The sequence below is a fragment of the Callithrix jacchus genome, chromosome 9 (assembly GCF_049354715.1).
Source record: "Callithrix jacchus isolate 240 chromosome 9, calJac240_pri, whole genome shotgun sequence".
NCBI classification, from domain to species: domain Eukaryota; kingdom Metazoa; phylum Chordata; class Mammalia; order Primates; family Cebidae; genus Callithrix; species Callithrix jacchus.
The window spans coordinates 72,765,066-72,784,123 of NC_133510.1; the positions used below are offsets into that span (position 1 = coordinate 72,765,066).

The 19,058-nt window shown below is 36.5% G+C and overlaps 2 protein-coding genes across 18 annotated transcripts in view; one reads left to right on the top strand and one right to left on the bottom strand.

Annotated features, from left to right (window-relative positions):
* Nucleotides 1–656: 656 nt before the first annotated feature.
* Nucleotides 657–18,327, bottom strand: LOC118144502 (uncharacterized). The gene is made up of 6 exons (XM_078338160.1): nt 18,276–18,327; nt 2,906–3,083; nt 2,348–2,843; nt 1,910–2,111; nt 1,287–1,346; nt 657–1,158 (listed from the first exon to the last, which is right to left on the bottom strand). Exons 1-5 carry the CDS (start codon nt 18,325–18,327, stop codon nt 1,306–1,308), a joined length of 969 nt encoding a protein of 322 aa, XP_078194286.1. The 3' UTR covers nt 657–1,158; nt 1,287–1,305.
* The window catches only part of CNOT2 (CCR4-NOT transcription complex subunit 2), a 105,601-nt gene continuing 89,045 nt past the window's right edge, over nt 2,503–19,058 (top strand). For 8 of the 17 annotated variants that reach the window (XM_078336867.1, XM_078336861.1, XM_078336866.1 and 5 more), the window contains exons 1-2: nt 2,503–2,550; nt 18,273–18,343. The gene's annotated coding sequence lies outside the window, so the exon portion shown is untranslated. Of the gene's footprint in view, nt 2,551–2,819; nt 3,252–18,272; nt 18,344–19,058 lie in introns of those variants that run through there. The other 9 variants (XM_078336868.1, XM_078336863.1, XM_078336872.1 and 6 more) reach the window with 2 other exon arrangements.

Consider the following 19,058-nt stretch of genomic DNA (forward strand, 5'->3'; position numbering starts at 1 on the left):
TCACGAGAGTACAGAGAGAAAGTGAAGGCAGTTACTATGGATCTTGCTGTGGTCCAGCAAGAGACAATGGTGGCTCTCAAAGGTTGCAGTAGTGGAGGTGATAAGTAGCTTAATTCAGAATATAATTGTGAGGAAGAATGGATGCTACTGTTTGATGAGCTGTAGGAGTGTGAAGAATCACAGAAAATTCCAAGTTTTATGTCTAAGCAAGTAAGTGAATGGTGGTACTATTTATGAAAATCAGGAATACTAAAGGAGCAACAGATTTAGAGAGTGAACAAAGGGGATTCAAATGTTTTAGAGACATTAGAGAAGCCTGTCCTTTTTATCCCTTGCCACGACAAAATTTTCAGTACTATCCATACTTTTCTAAACATGGGTGGCCTCCTTCTTCTACAAGTTATACACAAATTCATTCTTCCCTTAATAGGTAATTTTTTCCGTCAAAGTCTGTAATTTTTACATAAAGTGTATAGAGAATTTAACATAATGCATATTTTGAAAAGATACATGACATGTACCTATTAGTGTGGACTACTTTTCAGGTAAAAGTAAGAAAATCTATCAAAATGTAGTTAAAAGAAAACTAAACTACCAAATGGGCAAACTTGATTAATATTACCAACAAAGATGAAGTTTTTGATGCAACAGGACAATTTAAAAAATATACCATTTATTGAGTTCTTACTAGAAAGTCATAAATATAAGCCTTTAACAAATGCTAGCTCATTAAATACCTAGAATACCCTCTAAGGGAGGCATTAAATTTTAACAAATTTTTAATAGATTTGGCACAAATAATAGGACAATTAAAAGTTCTTCAACATGGCTTAAAGTGAATTCATCCTAAACATATAGTGCTCAGTATGAAATAATGAAGTAATAGTTATCAGTGTATTTTCTCCTAACCCACACATTAATTATGAATGTTGTTCTATCTCTTCCAGTAAAATACTCAAGGTAATAAAACTCTCAAATCAGACTTACACCCCCTGGAAGTCATTCCATAGAAGCATATCCAATCTTTTAACACACCATCTTATGTTTGTAGATGTTAACATGTGAGGAAGAGAAAGCAGGAGAAGGAAGGAACTATTTGGGGAAGACGGGGAGAAAGGAAGGAAAGGACACAAATGTGGTGTTCCTCCTCGAATTTTCCTGAAGTGAAGAAAACAGTGAAGGTTTGATGAAATGAATAACCAAGCAAACATTTTTTATCTACACCAGCACCATTAGGAGTTGAAATAAATCCACACAATGTCTGCTGATATGTCAAAACACCTTACCTTCAAAAACATGACGGTTTTACAGTATGCTTGTGTTTCTTGCTATTTCTTGCTTTTGACCTTCAATGATAAATTTAAATTGGATTACAGTGATTCTTTTGTGAGGAAAAGGTGACTTTTTAAAAGAAACGAGAAGTAGAAATTTTATTTCAAATTAACGACTTTAATTACTCAAATAGAAAGGAATAATTATCACATTATGAAACTACACAATTCCAAAACACACACGCAGAGGCTCTTTTTAAGTCCAAAATTTCTAGTAATTACAAAAAAAGGTGAAGAGCTTACAGATATAAAAAGGAATAAACGGGAATTATTGCAACGAAAACAAGTTTAATTTTACTTTGAACGACAACGATTTTTCACTCCTTTAAGTTTCCACCCAAGCCACAATAATTTCAAACGGTCTTGTGGATGCCGAAGACGGTCACTTAGGTATATGTGGGGACTGGGGGGAATGAGAGCCAGAGAAAGCGCTATAAACCTAATTTGGCTAGAGCAAGTTCACAGAACAGTGCTTTAAAAACCTGCTCTACATTATGTACTTCCTCCTATCAGGTTCAAAAAAAAAAAAAAGGTGGGATGAGTAAATACACCAGTGGTTTCATCAGAGGGGAACTCACTACTCAGGAGGTGACGGTGACGTGCTGACGGTCCCTGAAGTACGCGCACACTGGAGAGGAGGTTGCAGGAGCCGAGCTGGGAAACAGGGACGCGGTCACATTCGCTCCAGGTGGCGGGAGTGAAGAGGGGAGGAGTGAGACGACGGACGTGCGGGGGCGGGGTGTCCAACACAAACACAAACACGAACACGCTCAGCGTCCCCTGGGAGGGCGGACCAACGCCACCTCACCATTCATCGCCCCTGGACCCCGCGGTTCCCCTCGGACCCAGGGCTAAAGCCCTGTGCGAAGCAACCCGGCCCCAGGCAAACGGAAGCGGCCGCAAAAGCCCCGCTCTAGGTAACGGCTGAGGTGGAGAAGCGAACCTCCCTGTGAATCGCTGGGAGACAAGACGGAGCAGTAGTGAGGGCGGTAGAGCAGTGAAGCGCCTCGCCTCACCTTGTTACAAGCGTGCTGGAAGCGGCCTACCCATCCCAGCGCTGTCAGCTTTGCATCGCCGCTCCCACCTTCCGCCGCCGCCTGGAGGGAAGCCGGAGCGACGGGGGTCACGGCGGCGGTCAGAGGGTAAAGGTCTTGCTCCCAGCAGCCTCCGCGGTGGATACGTCGCCATCTTGGATCCGCGGGACAAGAAAATTCATGCGGTGAGTTTTTGGTAAATTTTCGGAAGTCTGGCAGCGGGGCGCGCGGCGGGGGCGGCGGATTCGGGGCCCCCGCGAGGCTGGGGAATGTCCCGGGGCCTGTCCGGTCGCGCCCAGGGTCCGCCGGTAGCGTCCCGGCCCGCCGCTTCCCGTTGCTTTTGTCTCGGCTCCAATCGAGAGAGGGAGAGCGGAGCGGCCGGGGAGGGGGGGGTGGCGGCGGTGGAGGGAGGGAGGGGGTGTGTATGGGGGTGGTGGTGGACGGGACGTAAAGCGTCGCTGTACTCGGGCCGCTGCAGCTGTAGCTTCAGATCTTAGGCCCGGTCCCATCCGTGAGTGGCGGGGCTTTCCCAGACTCCACTCCCCCAGGCTCCCGCCAGCGCGAGGAGAATCTGCCGCCGCGCTGCTTCCTGGGGAAGAAGAGAAGGCGGCAGCGGCCGTGGCCGAGGAGCTCGAGCCCCCTTTAGACGGCTCTGCCGCCTTCCCAGCAGCTGGTGCTGTCTCTGGTTCTTTACATTCTCTCAATACACGTATATCATCTGCCAATTATGTGTATTTCTGTTAGTGTATATGTAAGTGTTAGATGGGGGACACTGGACTGGTTAACGGGTGTCTGGAGCCTGCAGGCCCTGGGATACCGAAGGCTGTGCATGGTGGAGGGAGAAGGAATGCAACTGCGATGCTGCCTTTGCCACCGCACCGGGAAGGTGAAGCTTCCGTAGTGTTTTAGACTGGGTCCGGATGGTCCTGGGACGGCGGAGGAACCACAGACACTTCTGTCTGTGAGGTTGCAAGCCCTAGGTTTCTACTTCCGCAGGGGCCTCCACCTTTTGCTGTCTTAGGTCTCGCTTAAAAGTTTAACAGAAGAAAAGAGTCGGGTTAAAAGAGGCCTTTGTAGTTGTTAATTGAGGCACTGTTGTCTGTCCGGGAGAAAGCTGATAACTCTTGGTAACTGTGGGCCTTAGCAAAAACGAATTGTAGTTTTCTTTTATACAAAGTATTTCCAAGGTCTAAAGACTTTGTATATATTCAGGCCTGTAGGTAAGGTATCGCCACCACAAAAGTCTTACATAAGGGTACCACCCTCTCAGAAGGAACCTAAGCATCAGCTTCCTTCGACTCCTTGGAGACATCTTCACTTTTCAACATCCGGAAGACTGACTGCAACATATTTTGTTTCGTTTTCATAAAACTCTTGGTCAGAAAATCCCACTCCTTTTAAAATCATTTGAGCAGTTCCTCATGATTAAGTACACTGATTTGAACCCTTAGATTCTTGGCAGAATGGTAAAAAGTACTCAGTTAACGACGGAGGCCATACTTGAATTTAAGGTTCAAAATTGAACACAGTTTGTGTCATGCTTATTAATAGGAATTTTTAGAGCTCAGAATGTAAGTGTAATTCTTGATTTGCCTTTTGAAGCAATCTAAGTGGAGAGGATAAAGTATGGGGTGGGGACGAGATAGAAATTTTAAAGTATCCATTTATATACAAGCTTTATGTTGAGTTTGGGAATACTTGGTATAATTGACAGCAGTTCTTTCCAAACGTCAATAAATACATCTCTTACAATTTTGTAAGGTAACTATCGCAGATTGAAAGGGTTAACTAAGAATCATAGTGGACTGAAATGGTTAAGTGTCTATATCCTACTTCATTGAAATGTTTTATAATGGACCAAGATAACTAGTAAGCTCTGTATGTTGAATTTGTTTGGATTGTAGTTCTTTTGTAATATTAAATCTAAAGAAAAATAGAAAATACACTTAAAGACAAAAAACACTTTCCACTGTACTCACTCATTTCTTGACTTTGTAAGGTCCTTATTTAATTGCAAAAAAAAAAAAAAAAGTACTTTTCTCTCATATTTTGAGAGCTTGAATTTTAATTATTTTTTAGAATACTTTGTGTTTTAGAGAGGAAGTGAGAAACTACTAAACTTCTTTGCATCTTGATGAGTACTTCATCAATACAAATAAGTTAATGTAAACATTTGTGGGCAGGAATCCTTTTCTAAGTATACAGTGTAGAGATATCTGTAACCTAATCTGATTTAAAGGAATGAGAATTGCCTGTTTGTTTAGCCAAGCAACAAGTACAGCCTATACAATTTTTCAGTTTCTAAAATACTTTAATTTAGATGGTAGAAAAAATGAGGGCAAAAAGCATGTGTGTGAGTGATTTATAACGCTTTTGTTGGAGAAGTACCCGATCTTGAAGATAAAACTCAGAATGTGGCTGGCTTATCTTATGATGCTGGACTAAAAAACAAAATCAAAACAACTCAGAATGATACAACTTCCTGTATACCTCCCTACAAGAACTAATTACCTTTGTTTTGCTTTATAACTTTGGATGTTTAACTTTCTGATTTTTCAGAGATGCTTTATGGTTATTATAACCTGAAAATTCATTGTTCAAAAGTAAATAAAAATTACAGGTGTATGAATAGATATTATTAGAAGTGCTTCTAACCCAGTTCTCATTTGTATTCCTTTATTAGACATTGGTATTAAAAGTACCTATATTTTGAAAGACCATTACAGAATTGTTTACAACCAGTATAAGTTGTAGTTTTATCTTTTCTAGTGACAGACTTAATTCATAAGATTTTCTGAAAATATAAAGAAAATGTATGCCTCACATGTATGTATGAAATATGAGTAAGTATTAATAGACTAGTGAAAATAATTTAGTTTACGATTTATTTTCTTGCTCTTTAAAAGCAGTATTAAATAGTAGTTTTTCAGTTAAAATTTGTAACTGTAGAAAGTTCATTCTGTTAGGATCACATATTTGAAAGCAAACTAACAATACCATGTGCTTGCTTGAACAGGCGTTTGAGGACAGTTTATGCAAATAGTGATATCTTTTCCTGAAATCTCAGGAAAAGATACTTCCAAACATTTATGTTATTTGTTACCTGGATCTGTAGTAGATTTTGTAACACAAAGAGGCAAAAGATCTAAGGTACCAGGTAGGGGAGTTCATGGGCAGAGTTAATATGACTTGTACTGTGATGTTTGAGTGGAATTACATAGTGTTATTTAAGGGATCTAGTGCTATGGTAGAACTTATTCTGCTTGATGATACAGGTTACTGTTTTTCCTAAGAGTAGTTTCTACATATGATACTTAAAGGGATTGAATTTCACTGTGACTTACACTAGATATTTTGAAAAGAGCTATACTAAAATTTATATTTATATTTATGTCATTGTAGAGAGTTTGCCTTGACGTGGAATGAAAATTAGGGTTTTATTTCTCTAGTTTTTCTGTTTGACATCCTTTGATTTCTATTTTAGAATTCAACTCTTGTGACAAATCATGCTGTTGTGGTTTGTTCATTTATTTACTTTCCCTATACTGTTAGGAATGCCCTGGAAATAGAATTCATACTGTGTTTTCTGACAGCTTGTTCTCTGAAATACACATGCAGATCTGTTGGTATCTATTGGTTTATCACTTGGGGGTGTGCTGCATTACAAAGTAATTAAACAGTTTACAGTATTAACTTTTTGTCAAGAGCTCATGACATATAATATGGGAATACAAAAAGTGAATTATTTAGAAAAAAGGGGAATTTTTTCCTTTTCTCTAGGCACTTTAGGGTTTTATATATGCTTAGACTCAGGATCTAAGTCCACTTAGATGTAGTTAGCTATTTTGGACCTATTTGCCACTTAACACTGAAAATTATTCCTTTTCTTATTTTTATTTATGTGTATGTTATTGGATGTTTGTGTGGGGGTTGTGTGTGCTTATTTTAGTTATCTGTCACTTCTCTGTTGTTTGGTGAACTTCTTCCATCCTCCTCTTTGGTATTACTTTCTTCATAAATCTTTCCTGACTCCCCAAATCCTTCTGCTGTATTGCTTTTTATTCTTCAAACTGCTATCATAGAATGTCATACTGTATTGTAATTCAGTGTCCATCTGGACTGTGAGCACCTGAGAGGCAGGGCTTTGCCTTGTTTATGTTTACATTTCTAATGCTTTCTATAGTGCATAATACCTAGTAGATCCTCGATATGTATCTATTAAACTGAACTCTTGCCAGATTGTCATTTGAAAATGCTGTTAGAGTGCTGTTTCACATTGCACAGATCTGAAGCAACAGGTTGGAAAAGTGGTGGGGAGAAGGGCATTCTGTATTCCTTCACTTCCTTAAATCCTTTCGTACAGTTTTGTTTTTTAATTACAAATGGAAAAATAGATAACTAGCTTCTTAGAGAACTGTGTGTAGAGTTAGTATGGAATTAAGGGAAGGATGTTAATAATAGAGTGGTTAATATCCGGTTTTGCTTCTGGCAGGATGTTTAGGTCTGTATTTCTCGGTGTAATTTGTATGGTTATGGCCATTATTTGAAGGAAGTATTTTGTATTTGTCTTTACAAGGTAACATGTTTACCAGTACTTACCCGTGAGTTCATATTAGATTTGGGTTTTCTGAAGTTAGATTTTGTTTTCCTCACCGTTTTCCACTTAATGCTTGGCCCATCAGTAGAAAGCAGGATTTCTGTAGTTTGAATACTATTGTTGTCCTTATGGAAAATCTTATTTGAGGTCCAAAATTTAAAAAGCTCTGAAAGTTGATCATTTGTGTTTTTCTTTTCTTTTTTGAATAAGTAAGGTGAGAAAATATCAACTGGAATTATACCTGTGAATCTGATTTTCTTAATCTAATTTTCCCACTTTTCCATATGGAAATATTCGCATGTTTAATTGCAGGTGTTGCCATTGGCAGGTGTTACATCACTTATGATACATAAACTATTTTATTTTTCTGAAATCTGAAACTGTAATTTTGAGAAACATCTGGCTTTTAAAGGTTTAGGAGATTGTGAGCCAATTTTGTGCCCATTTTAGAGATGTAGAAATCAAAATAGGATAGATGACTCCCAGAATTATATTTTAGTAGATATGCTAATGTTGATAATGATTTTAGAAATATTATGTCTTAATTGCCTTTATATGTTCCAGAGACTTTTTAAAGACTAATAGCTACTAAAGATAGAGAGTGTATATTTTTTAAGAGGGAATTTGATCCAATATTGAGGACACCAATCCTTTCTCTGCCTTTTCTGAATGGAAAATGCCTTTCCTTATATGTGAGTAGGTGAAAATGCACACTTAGTGAGTTTTTACTATGCCAGGGAATGATAAAATGAAAGAGAAAATTATATGTCCTGGCAATTTAGGTAACTTTAGAGTTGCTTGTTTTTCAAACATACTGATATACTACCTTTCCATTTGTATATTCATATGTTGAAACAAGTCTAGTTTGTGTTAGCATCTGGACAAAATGTAATGACTGATTATGTAACAGTGTGTTTGGGAGAGGAACATTTGGTTTTGTGTCATATCTGGCAAGAATGTGCTTTTGTGTTACTTTCTATATTGTAAATTATGCTTATCCTGCATACAAATTTTATATTTAGTTTTCTGCTTGTAAGAATCATTCATAGGTTAGTAAAATAATAATGTTAAGTTTACTGTGTCATTCCAAGCACCTGACTACTTTTGGCTTTGCTACTTAATATTTTTAAAATGTTTTACAGCTTGCAGAGAGGACTCTTATATATGTTATATTAATTATATATACTATTTAAGTTTAACATTTAATATGTTTATAAACAGATCAAACTATGTTGGTCAATATGAAAATTAGAAGTCGGGAATTATGAAGCCCATTCTCATCTTCAGACTGGACTCACTAGTTTCTTTTCCATTTATTTTAGTGCTACTTTACAGAGAAAATCCTGATTTATTAAATCAAATAGGTATTAATGGAAGATTTGTTGTCATTTGCATCTGATCATCTTGCAGATCCTGGATATTTAATCAAATTGATGTAGGAGTTTGAAAGAGAAGCAACAGTAGGAAATTTTTGTTTCAAGCTTGACTTTCTGGTAGTATCCAACAGCTGCTCATATTTTTAAAAATTATGAACATTCATTGAGAAACATTAAAAACTTAGAAGTGAGAATACTGTATTATAATGAGAATAGGTAATAAATCATTGATGCCACATTTTACATATTATTGCACCATTATTCTGAGGTGAGCATATGCTGAACAGATTGCTGCACAAAGTAATGCTTTAGGGGTGTAGTTTTTATGGAACTGAGCATTTCTGGCCTGAAATTAGAAAAAAAAATTGGAGCCATATCCGTTGTAATCTGTGTTTGCTTATGAGAAATTCTAGGTATATTTATGTTACGCTCAACTTTATTTGAGGTCTGCAGCAAAACCTGACAGCTGAGATTGTCTTTAAAGTGTTTAAGTTTGGTATACAGTGCACTTATATGTGTGTATCACTCATCTTAAAATGGATGTGTGTGTAAAAAGATTGTAATCCAGTGCTTAAATGAATTTGTGAAACACAAATTAATGAAGCACTAAGGTGTTTCAGAGCATAGTTTGAAAACCCCTATGCTTGATCACCAAAGTCACTTGCAACAGTAAAATTCTGTGTATTTTAAAAGTTAAGGCTTTTTCTATTCCCTGCACATAATTCACAGAATTTAGCTGTTTTTCAGTAGTATTTGGATAGAAATTGTTTATTAAATTAAATTTAAAGTTTAGGCTGTGCTGGTTATATGTTAGTTAGCACTTTAGATGTTTTCAAGTGAATCTCTTAGTAATTTCACTAGTTTCTGCTTGACATTGTTGTAGGTGTTGGATATATGATGGTGATCAAGACAAGTCTCCATCTTCATTAACCTAACATTCTGGAGGAGGAGACAGACAGTAAACAAATAAATAAACATAAGTTGAGGTAGTAGTAACTGATATGAAAAAATAAAGGGGGATAAAGGTACAGCAATTGATTAGAAATGAAAAAAAAAATGATTAAGTAGGATGATGGGAGAAGACTTCCGTGGAGGTATCATTTGAGCAAAAACTGAAAAAGGAGAAAGCTGCGCAAAAATGTGGATGCCTTTTCCAGGCAGAAGGAATAGAAGGCCCTGAGATAGGGTCAAGTTTAGCATGTTTGAAGATAAGAAATTTCATAAACAATGCTTTCTGCATAAATCGGGGTAAGCTCTAAAGGGGAGAAAAGATGATTAAAGCATAATAATCTGTGTCTTTCAACTTCTGAAGATATTGTGGCAGACCCAGTAATCTGTAATAAGTTTTATAAAGAGCAATAGGGAAGAGGGATTATTTTTTTATTAAGGTGTCTTGAAATTGTTTTCTACATCAGATGAATTGCGGGGGTTGGGGGATGGTCTGTCTGAAGTACTGGAAAATTACATAGGTAAGCAAACGGAAAACTTTCCTTAATTCCTATGTTTATGTAGAATAATAAAGCCTATACTTTTCTTAGAAATTAATTAGTAATGATTTTCATATTTAATTAGATTTCCTTGTATGGTCCAATAAATGTTACTTTTTGCTGTGCACTATTATAGTTGTACTGCATAATTCCTCAAGTTAAATTTTTGTCATACCGTAGAAACATTCTAGAGTGTAGTAACCTTGTTTCAGGAAGTTAATGAGTTGGCTTCAAAGAGGTGATACGTGAACTGGGTTCGGAAGGGTAATTTGGAGTTAACTAGGTGGGGTAAGGTAGGGAATCAGCATTGTAAACGTACAAATTCTGGGAAAATATGTTGGATTTGGAGAATGGTACTGGTAATCCTCCATAGCTTTTGATGAAATTCTGGGACCTCATAGAAGAAGTCAGTTGAGGGAATGAAGTAGCCACTGTATGAGAGGTCTTATCTTTTACATGATGAGGGAACCATTAACCTTTGGGGGAAAAAAAAATAACAGAAGCCAGTGAGATTGAAAAACAGATTTGTGCTTCAGGGAAAAGTTTAGATTCCACAGTCGATTTATAATTAAAATTATAAGCTTAATGGTGTAGTATATTTGTGACATTTTTGAAAGTTTCCATTAAGCAAAGTGAGTACTTTCTATTCGTATAAGCAGGATTTTTATTTGTTAAGAACTGTATGACTTTGAAACTCTATAGTTTGTTTCTTTTAGAGAACTTGTTTGTCATACCTATAAAGGAAAGCCTACTGTTCAAGGTTTTTCCATTACTGGGATGTGATTTGTTTCATAAGTTTTGGGACAGAGTTTGAGTATTACCATCTGATTTAATGTGTAGGTATGAGATTTAACATTACTTGGGTAAACTGGAAAAATACCAAGAAAATCTAAATCAGTGATAAAATCACTATGTAGGAGCTAATATTTATGTTATAGTACTAGAAATGCTTATTTTACAATGCTATGATACGTGTTTGTGTGTTACTGAAATACTATACACAGCACTTGCTTATGTTAGTTTGCTAGCATTATTTGTTAATTCTGACATGCAAAAACAAATCCTAAATGAATGTTTTTAAATAAAAAGAATTGCTTCTCTGAGAATTTAGTTTCAGCAAATTGTTACTTTATTTTTATTTTGGTTTTTGTTTTGAGACAGGTCTTGCTTTGTCACCCAGACTGGAATGCAGTAGTGTGATCAAGGTGCACTGCAGTCCTGACCTCCTGGGCTTAATCAAACCTCCCACCTGAGCCTCCTGTGTAGCTGGGACTACAGGCCCGCACCACCATGCTCAGCTAATTGTTGTATCTTTTGTAGAGGCAGGGTTCCTTCATGTTGCCCAGGGTGGTCTTGGGCTCCTGTGCTCAAGCCATCTGCCTGCTTCGTCTTCCCCAAGTGCTGGGATTACTGGCCTAAATTATTGCTTTTATTGTATGCATTATATACTGTTTTATCATAATAGAAATTAATGGTTCAACTATGGTGATTTAGAGCTGCCCACGCTGCCTAATTATCTATTTAGTTCACTTTTGACTGAGTAAAATGGAGTTGATCTATCTACTGTTAAAGAGAGTTATATTATACTGGAAATTTACATGATGTTCATAATATCTGGAGCTAATCAGCCTGAGATGGAATCACCATTTTACTATTTTCAATTAGCTATGTGACTTATCCTCCCTGTACTTCAGTTTTCTCATTTGAAAAATATAGATAAAAAGAAAAATGTAGGTAATAACAGTACTTACCCAGTAGGATTGATGTACGGATTAAAGGTTTTTGTGGGTTTTTTGTTTTCATTTTGGAGTGGGACTTGTTAGGTTAGAGAGGAGCTTCTGGCCGGGCACAGTGGCTCACGCCTGTAATCCCAGCACTTTGGGGGGCTGAGGCGGGTGGATCACCCGAGGATTCGAGAATTCGAGACCAGCCTGGATAACATGGTAAAACCTTGTCTCTACTAAAAATACAAACATTAGCTGGACAAGGTGGTGGGTGCCTGTAATCAGTTACTCAGGAGGCTGAGGCAGGAGAATTGCTTGAGCTCAGGAGGCGGAGGTTGCAGTGAGCCAAGATCAAGCCACTGTACTCTAGCCTGGGTGACAGAGCAAGACTCCATCCAAAAAAAAAAAGGAGCTTCTGAGGCATAGGAGAATTAGCCACAATTTATTTCATAGAGTGCACTATACTCTTTTTTGTATCAGATTTGTAAATGTAAACAAGCATGCAGTCTTACTCTTAGAGTCTAAACATGTTATTTCTACCAGGAATTTTGTTTAGATGACCTTCTGTGAAGTAAGACATGTATTGTTTTGAGTAACATAAGTAAATCTTCACATTGCTCTATCTGCAGCACTTGGCAAAGCACAGGGCACATAATAGGCATTTAATAATTAAGTGGAATAAATCTTATGGGTTAGGATTCAGACAGACCAGTGTCTACTTTTTACAACCTGAGTAATACAGAGTTAGTTACCTGTAGCAGTTTTTTCCTCTATGCCTGGTTTCTTCCTTAAAATGCATAAAATATCTTCTTTTAAGTGTATTTAGTGGGTTTAAATATCATGTAAAACTGCTGACAGTCGGTATTTATTGGTGTTGGTTCCCATGCCTTTTCCTTTATGTAGAACAAATACTGCAAAAATCCTGGAAGTTCAGAGGAAGCACTTAACACCTATCATTTATTTTTTGAAAGTTGAGAAATGTATCGTTGAGTACGTGTTCATCTTTAATGAAGAGATAATATATTATTTTGCAAAGACTTTTACACTTGGATTCAGAAGATGGGTTCCAGTCTGGGCTCTATGAATTTATTAGCTGTGAGCCTGGACAAATCAATTAGTATTGAAGAGCCTCAGCTGTTTAATAATTTATACCTTCAGTGTTGCTGATGACAACTGAGATAATGAAAGCAAAAGTGTTTATAGAGCATGTGAAAGTATCGTGATAATTATTCCTGATTATTAGTTATTGTAATGAAACCAGTATATAGTCTCCCCTTAATTCAAGTGGAAATATGTTCTAAGAACCCAGTGAATGCCTGAAACCAAAGATAGCAATGAATCCTGTATGCACTATTCCCCTCCCATACATACATACCCATGATAAAGTTAAACTTGTAAATTAGGTACAAAAAGAGATGAACAACAATAGCTAATAATAAAATAGAATCAGTATATACTGTAAAAAAGTGAATGTGATCTCACAAAACACCTCTTGTACTGTACTCATATTTCTTGTGATCTGTCAGTCTGATAACCAAGATAGTTACTAACGCAACTAAGGGGTGGGTAGCATATGTAGCAAGGATATCATGTCACAGGTAGGATGGAGTGGGGTGGCACAAAATTTCATCACACTCCTCAGAATGTTGCTGAATTTAAAATGCATGAATTATTTCTGGAATTTTCCATGTAATATTTGGACTGTGGTTCACCATGAATAACTGAAACCAAAGAAGAAACCACGGATAAGGGGATGACTACTGTAGTTTTTTAAGTTGCGTGATTGATTGAATGATTCATTTATTTTTACTTTGTGATGCTGCTGCATTTGGGTGCTTTGGCCTTTATGCATTTTTATTTAAATAAATATCTGGCTTATTAGCCCACTTGCAGTAGCTCACCCCTGTAATCCCAGCACTTTGGGAGACCGAGGTGGGTGGATCACTTGAGGTTAGGAAGACCAGCCTGGCCAACATGGAGAAACCCTGTCTCTACTAAAAATACAAAAAATTAGCTGGGTATGGTGGCATGTGTCTCTAATTCCAGCTATTTGGGAGGCTGAGGCAGGAGAATCACTTCAACCCCAGAGGTGGAGGTTGCAGTGTGTCGAGATCATGCCACTTCTACACCAGCCTGGGTGACAGAGCAAGACTCCATCTCAAAAAACAAAACAATAAAAAAAAAAACTGACTTATTAAACTTTAGCAGAGGGGAATTTGGAGAGATTGTGGGAGTGGTAAAAAAAAAAAGATTCTGCTGTGTTTATTATAGCAGGCCAGTTAATTGAATATTTTTGCATGCTAAAGTCCTGATACTTTCTGTATGTATTTATAGCAGGAAATTTACTTCATCTTAACTCCTGTTTCATTAGGGTAAAAGATAATCATAATCTTTGGGCTATTCCCATTTTTGTAACTGTATTTGTGTCTTTTTTCTTTGTCACGTTAGCCAAGCATGGACATCATGTCTATTTTTTGAAATTCATTTGTAATTTATAATTAGAGCATTGAGAATGTCAGTGCAGTAGTTTGAAACTTGTGTATTCTTGTGCATATAATGTGTGCGAATAACTTACACTGTTCTTTCTCCCTAAATCTGTAAGATCTCTTGGGTACTGAGCCTTTTGAAGCATTAAAAGTAAATACCATATAAGGCAAGCAGAATAGTACTAACTAGCTGCAGTAGCAAAGTAAAAAAAGTGAATCACAGAGTGATGAATTTGGAAAATGATTTTTGTGCATTGTAGGAAAAGGCATTGCTTTTACTGTCATCCTTGTGAAATCTAGTTACTGACATTAAGTATTTGTTAGGTCTGCTGATTATTTAATCTTGTACTGTAATAAAGCCACTTGCAAGCAAAATACTTTTTTCTTCTAAAAGCATACTAGAAACTGGAATACAGCTATCCTAAATCCTTGGTTAGTTTTTATAATTTTGATACTTCTAATAATGATTGTCAGACACAGCAATATACTCAGGCATCAGATATTCAGTTAACTCTGTTATGTTTACTATTCTTAAAGATTATTACCACACTTTAGAAAAGTTTTCAATATCCAAGAGTCTTTGCTTAATTCACTGGAATTAACTAAAAGGAATTAGGGAATTCATTCCTCAGAATAGTTTATATCCTAAACTATATGATTAAAAGGCTTTTATTTTTAATTGTATATGTGAACCTTGAACAAAAAATGTACATGCTGAAATGTCAAGACATGGCAGATATAATTTTGCTTTTCTGTTACTTAACACTATTTCAAAATAGTTTCTGATTTATCAGGTGGCTCAGAAAAAGAATATATAAGTTCCTTTGCTTTTGAACATGTGATTCAAATGAATGATTTGCAAAGTTTTTATATACTTGGGAACTTCAACTTGGAATTCTGAGGTAAATTTTTTTAAAGGGAAGATTCTTTTGCAATGGAAACAATTTCTCTGTAACTTATCTGTTTTGTAATTTTGGATTGTTGTATATGGATTTATATTATTACAGAATACCAAGGAAGCAGTACTGTTATTTATTAGTTTTTAAATTCTTATATGAAGTGAATAAATTTTGAGGTTCTCCTGAAAGAGACTTGTGGTAAAAAAGTAGTAATAGCATATGCTTATTATAGAAAAGGTGGAAAAGAAAGATTAGTGAAAGAAGAAAATAAAAACCAGATCCAAGCCTACAACCTAGAGAACTGTTATTAACTGAGGCAAACATCGTCGTTTCCTTTGTATGTGTGTGTTTGTAAGCTCTACGGTCTCTCATTTTTCTGATTATTAAGGTAACATAGAGGGATGTGTAAATGCAGGAGAGTGTAATAAAGAGGGGGAAAAAGCTACTCGAGACATCCATGAAAGTTTGCATTTTTGTGATGAAGAAATTGAAGTATACTTGCTAATTTGTAGCCTGTATTGAAAACAAAAAAAAAAAACCTGACACCAAAAGCATTTTCCAGTGCCATATATTTATCCAAAACAGGATTCTTAATGGCCAAAGCATAGCTGATTTGGTGATTGTTTATGATTGAACATTTTATTTTGATTTTTTTATTTTTATGAATAGCACTGTGATGAACATTCTTGTACCTGATTTGTTTGTACATTTATTTCTTTAGAAGAAATTTCTATAAGTACAGTCATTTTAGAGTATGTGAATTTTGGAGGTAAGCAGCTCCAATGCTTATCCAGTTGCTGTGTCCTTATCAAATTACTTTTCAAGCCATTGTATTCTCTCTGTAAGAATAGGTATCATAGTGATACTTACCTCAGAGGTTAGAAGGAGTAAATGACAATATATGTATAGGATTTAGCACAGCTGATAGTATACAGGATACTCTCAGAGCGTCTTTCCCCAATACCCTTGTCTTAAGTAGACTCTTACCCCTAGATGTATTGTAATTAGGTGTTAAGCTAAAAAATTCTGTGTTTCATTCTACCACTAGATCATGAGTAGGGACAAGTTCAGTATTCTTCATTAATGTATATTTGAAACCTCATACAGGGCCTAACAAATATAAATATGTTGGATGTATGGAAGGTTATCTTCCAAAACTTTGAATAACCAGTTGCTTTTTTTCTTACAGCAAAGCTGTGCCAGTTTACATTCTTCTCCGGCTCTGTGTGAATTGTGTGCTTTATAATTGACTGTCACTAATACTGAATATGATTGTGTCAAAAAAAGTTGGAAATTTCAAAGTTATAAACTGATAATTTAAAAAACATTTTTTGACTTTTCTGAAGAGGGAATCTTTTATATTTACTTTATTTTCACATGTTTTCTGTTTATGTTTTTCATTCTTAGTAGTAAGAATAAAGACAAAGTAAGAGTAATATGTTACAGCCCTGTCTCTGGTCCCTTCCCAAGCATTATTTCATACTTGCTGAGGTAAAAAAATAAATAATATCACAAAAATATGAGACAGGATTAATATACAGAAGTACCATATCAAAGTTAATCTCCCAGAGGTTTAAACTGGATAAACTTACAGTGAAAAAGTTTAAAAGAATTTTTGCCTCATTTAATTTACTGTATCAACACTGAAAATGTAGGTTAAGATGTTATGTAGGCCAGGCGTGGTGGCTCACGCCTGTAATCCAAGCACTTTGGAGGCCAAGGTGGGTGGATCACCTGAGGTTGGGAGTTCAAGACCAGCCTGACCAACATGGTGAAACCCCCCATCTTAAAAAAAAGAAAAAGATGTTATGTTAAATGCTAAAATTAGATTATATTTTCACTATTAAGCTTATGTTTTCTGGAGGGCTTCAAAATCACTTTGATATCTGTGGATATATTTGAAAATAATGAGTATTTTGCTTGTGGGAAGTAGGCAAAGACAAGTAACATTTAGGTATTGTATTAGATTCTATTACTCATTTTTTTTTATTAATTTGGCAATATTTATGTAACTCCTATTATGTGCCCTAAGTGCTGTTCCAAGAGAATATAGCAGTGTACAAAATAAAATCAGTCTGACAGATGGTTGGAGTATATAAGAGGTGCAGCTTTAAATAGGCTGGTCAGGGAAGTCCTTTGCAACTAATTTCCCCTCAAGGAGTGAGCCTGTGATGAGGGAGCGATCCTGTGCTTATCCAGGAGAAAGAGCTTTCAGGAAAGGACAACAACAAAGAACAGATAACCTGAGAGAGCCATATTCTTGATGTCTTAAGATTTAAAAATTGCAAAGAAGTCTTTGTGGCTAGAGTGTAGTGGGAAAGGAAGAGAATGCTAATAGGTACAGGAAAGGTCAGAGGCAAATGAGGAAAGACTTTGCTAAGTTACCATAAGGACAGTTTTACTTAGAGTAAAATATACTTTGTATGTACTCTTCACAGTTGTTACATGAGGTTAGTTGATTTTTTCCCCACATTTTAGAGTTAATAAAATAAGATTCTACCATGTAACTGGTAATTAACTTCTTCAAGGTCATGTAAGCTGGTAATTAAGATCCAAAGTCAGGTCTTTGACTTCAGAACCTCCTGATTTTTTCACCGTACTGTTCTTGTTCAAGCACACTTCCAGAGGCTTTCACTTTTACAGTGAAATTCAGACTGGGCCTAGTTTTTGTGTGGATCTAGGGTGAGTTTTCATGCAGGGCTCATTATTTTTTAATATCCACAGGAACTAATACCATTCTTATTTCTAAATCAACTTTGTCAAGGAAGTTTACATATAATACAGGGCATTCATTTAAGTGTTCTTTTTAAATGAGTTTTCACAAATTTTTACACCCGTTTAACTATCACCATCATTCAGATACGGAACATTCCTATCACTCCTGAAGTTCACTGATTCTGGGCAGACCCCAGTGATGGCCCAGGCAACCACAGATGTGCATTCTGTCAGTCAATATATTTGAGATTTTTATCTAGAGTTTTGAACAAATGGATTTGTAGGTACTACATTGTTTTGTGTGGTCTTTTTGCTCGGCGTAATTTTATGACTTTTACGTGTATCAGTTGTTCACTTCTGTTGAATATTGTTTTATTGGCTAGTGCTTTTCTAACTGGTACCTGAAAAATGTTTGTTGAATGAATGCATATAATAAATATCCTCTTCCCCCACAGTTTTGCTGCTTTTCTTTATTATGAGGATGCTAGAACCTCTCCTAGATTTTGTATGTCGCTAGCCTTAAATTTATGTATAGATTATGTGAAGAGATAATAGTGAAAAATGTGCATGATTTAGATCTCAGTATTTGTTAAAAAAGAGTGTTTCCTGTTCATTTATCTTAGTACCCTTCTCTAAAATGACCGACTGTGTATTGGAAGCTTCATTTCTGGACTCCATTCTGTTTCATTGATTGGTAAGTCTATCCTTACGCCAGTATGCCTTGATTACAGTCTGCAATTTTGAAAACAGGAATTTTTGAGAATCCTCTAACTCTGTTCTTCTGTTTCAAGTATGTGCTCCATAAATTTCCACATGAATTTTAGAATTAGCTTGCTAATTTCTCCAAAGAAGCCAGGTGGAATTTTGATAGAATTGTGTTGAAACAGATCAGTTTGGGGGGTATTACCATCGTAAGCCTTCTTATCTATGAACTTGGGATGTCTTTCTATTTATATAGTTAATTAATTAATTAATTAATTAATTATTTTTTATCAGTTGAGAACCTGAATAGAATTTTTTTTCTTTGAGCTGGAGTCTTGCCCTGTTGCCCAGGCTGAAGTGCAATGGTGTGATCCCGGCTCACTGCAGCCTCCACCTCCTAGGTTCAAGCGATTCTCCTGCCTCAGCCTCTTGAGTACCTGGGACTACAGGCATGTGCCACTACACCCAGATAATTTTTGTATTTTTAGTAGAGACAGGGTTTCATCATGTTGGCCAGGATGGTCTCAATCTCCTGACCTTGTGATCTGCCTGCCTTGGCCTTCCAAAGTTCTGGGATTATAGGCGTAAGCCACTACGCCTGGCCGACTTTAATTTTCTTTTAAGAATGTTATGTAGTCTTTATGGTATCTTTTGTTAAACTTACTCCTAATATTTTATTCTCTTGGATGCTTCAGAAAAATTTCATT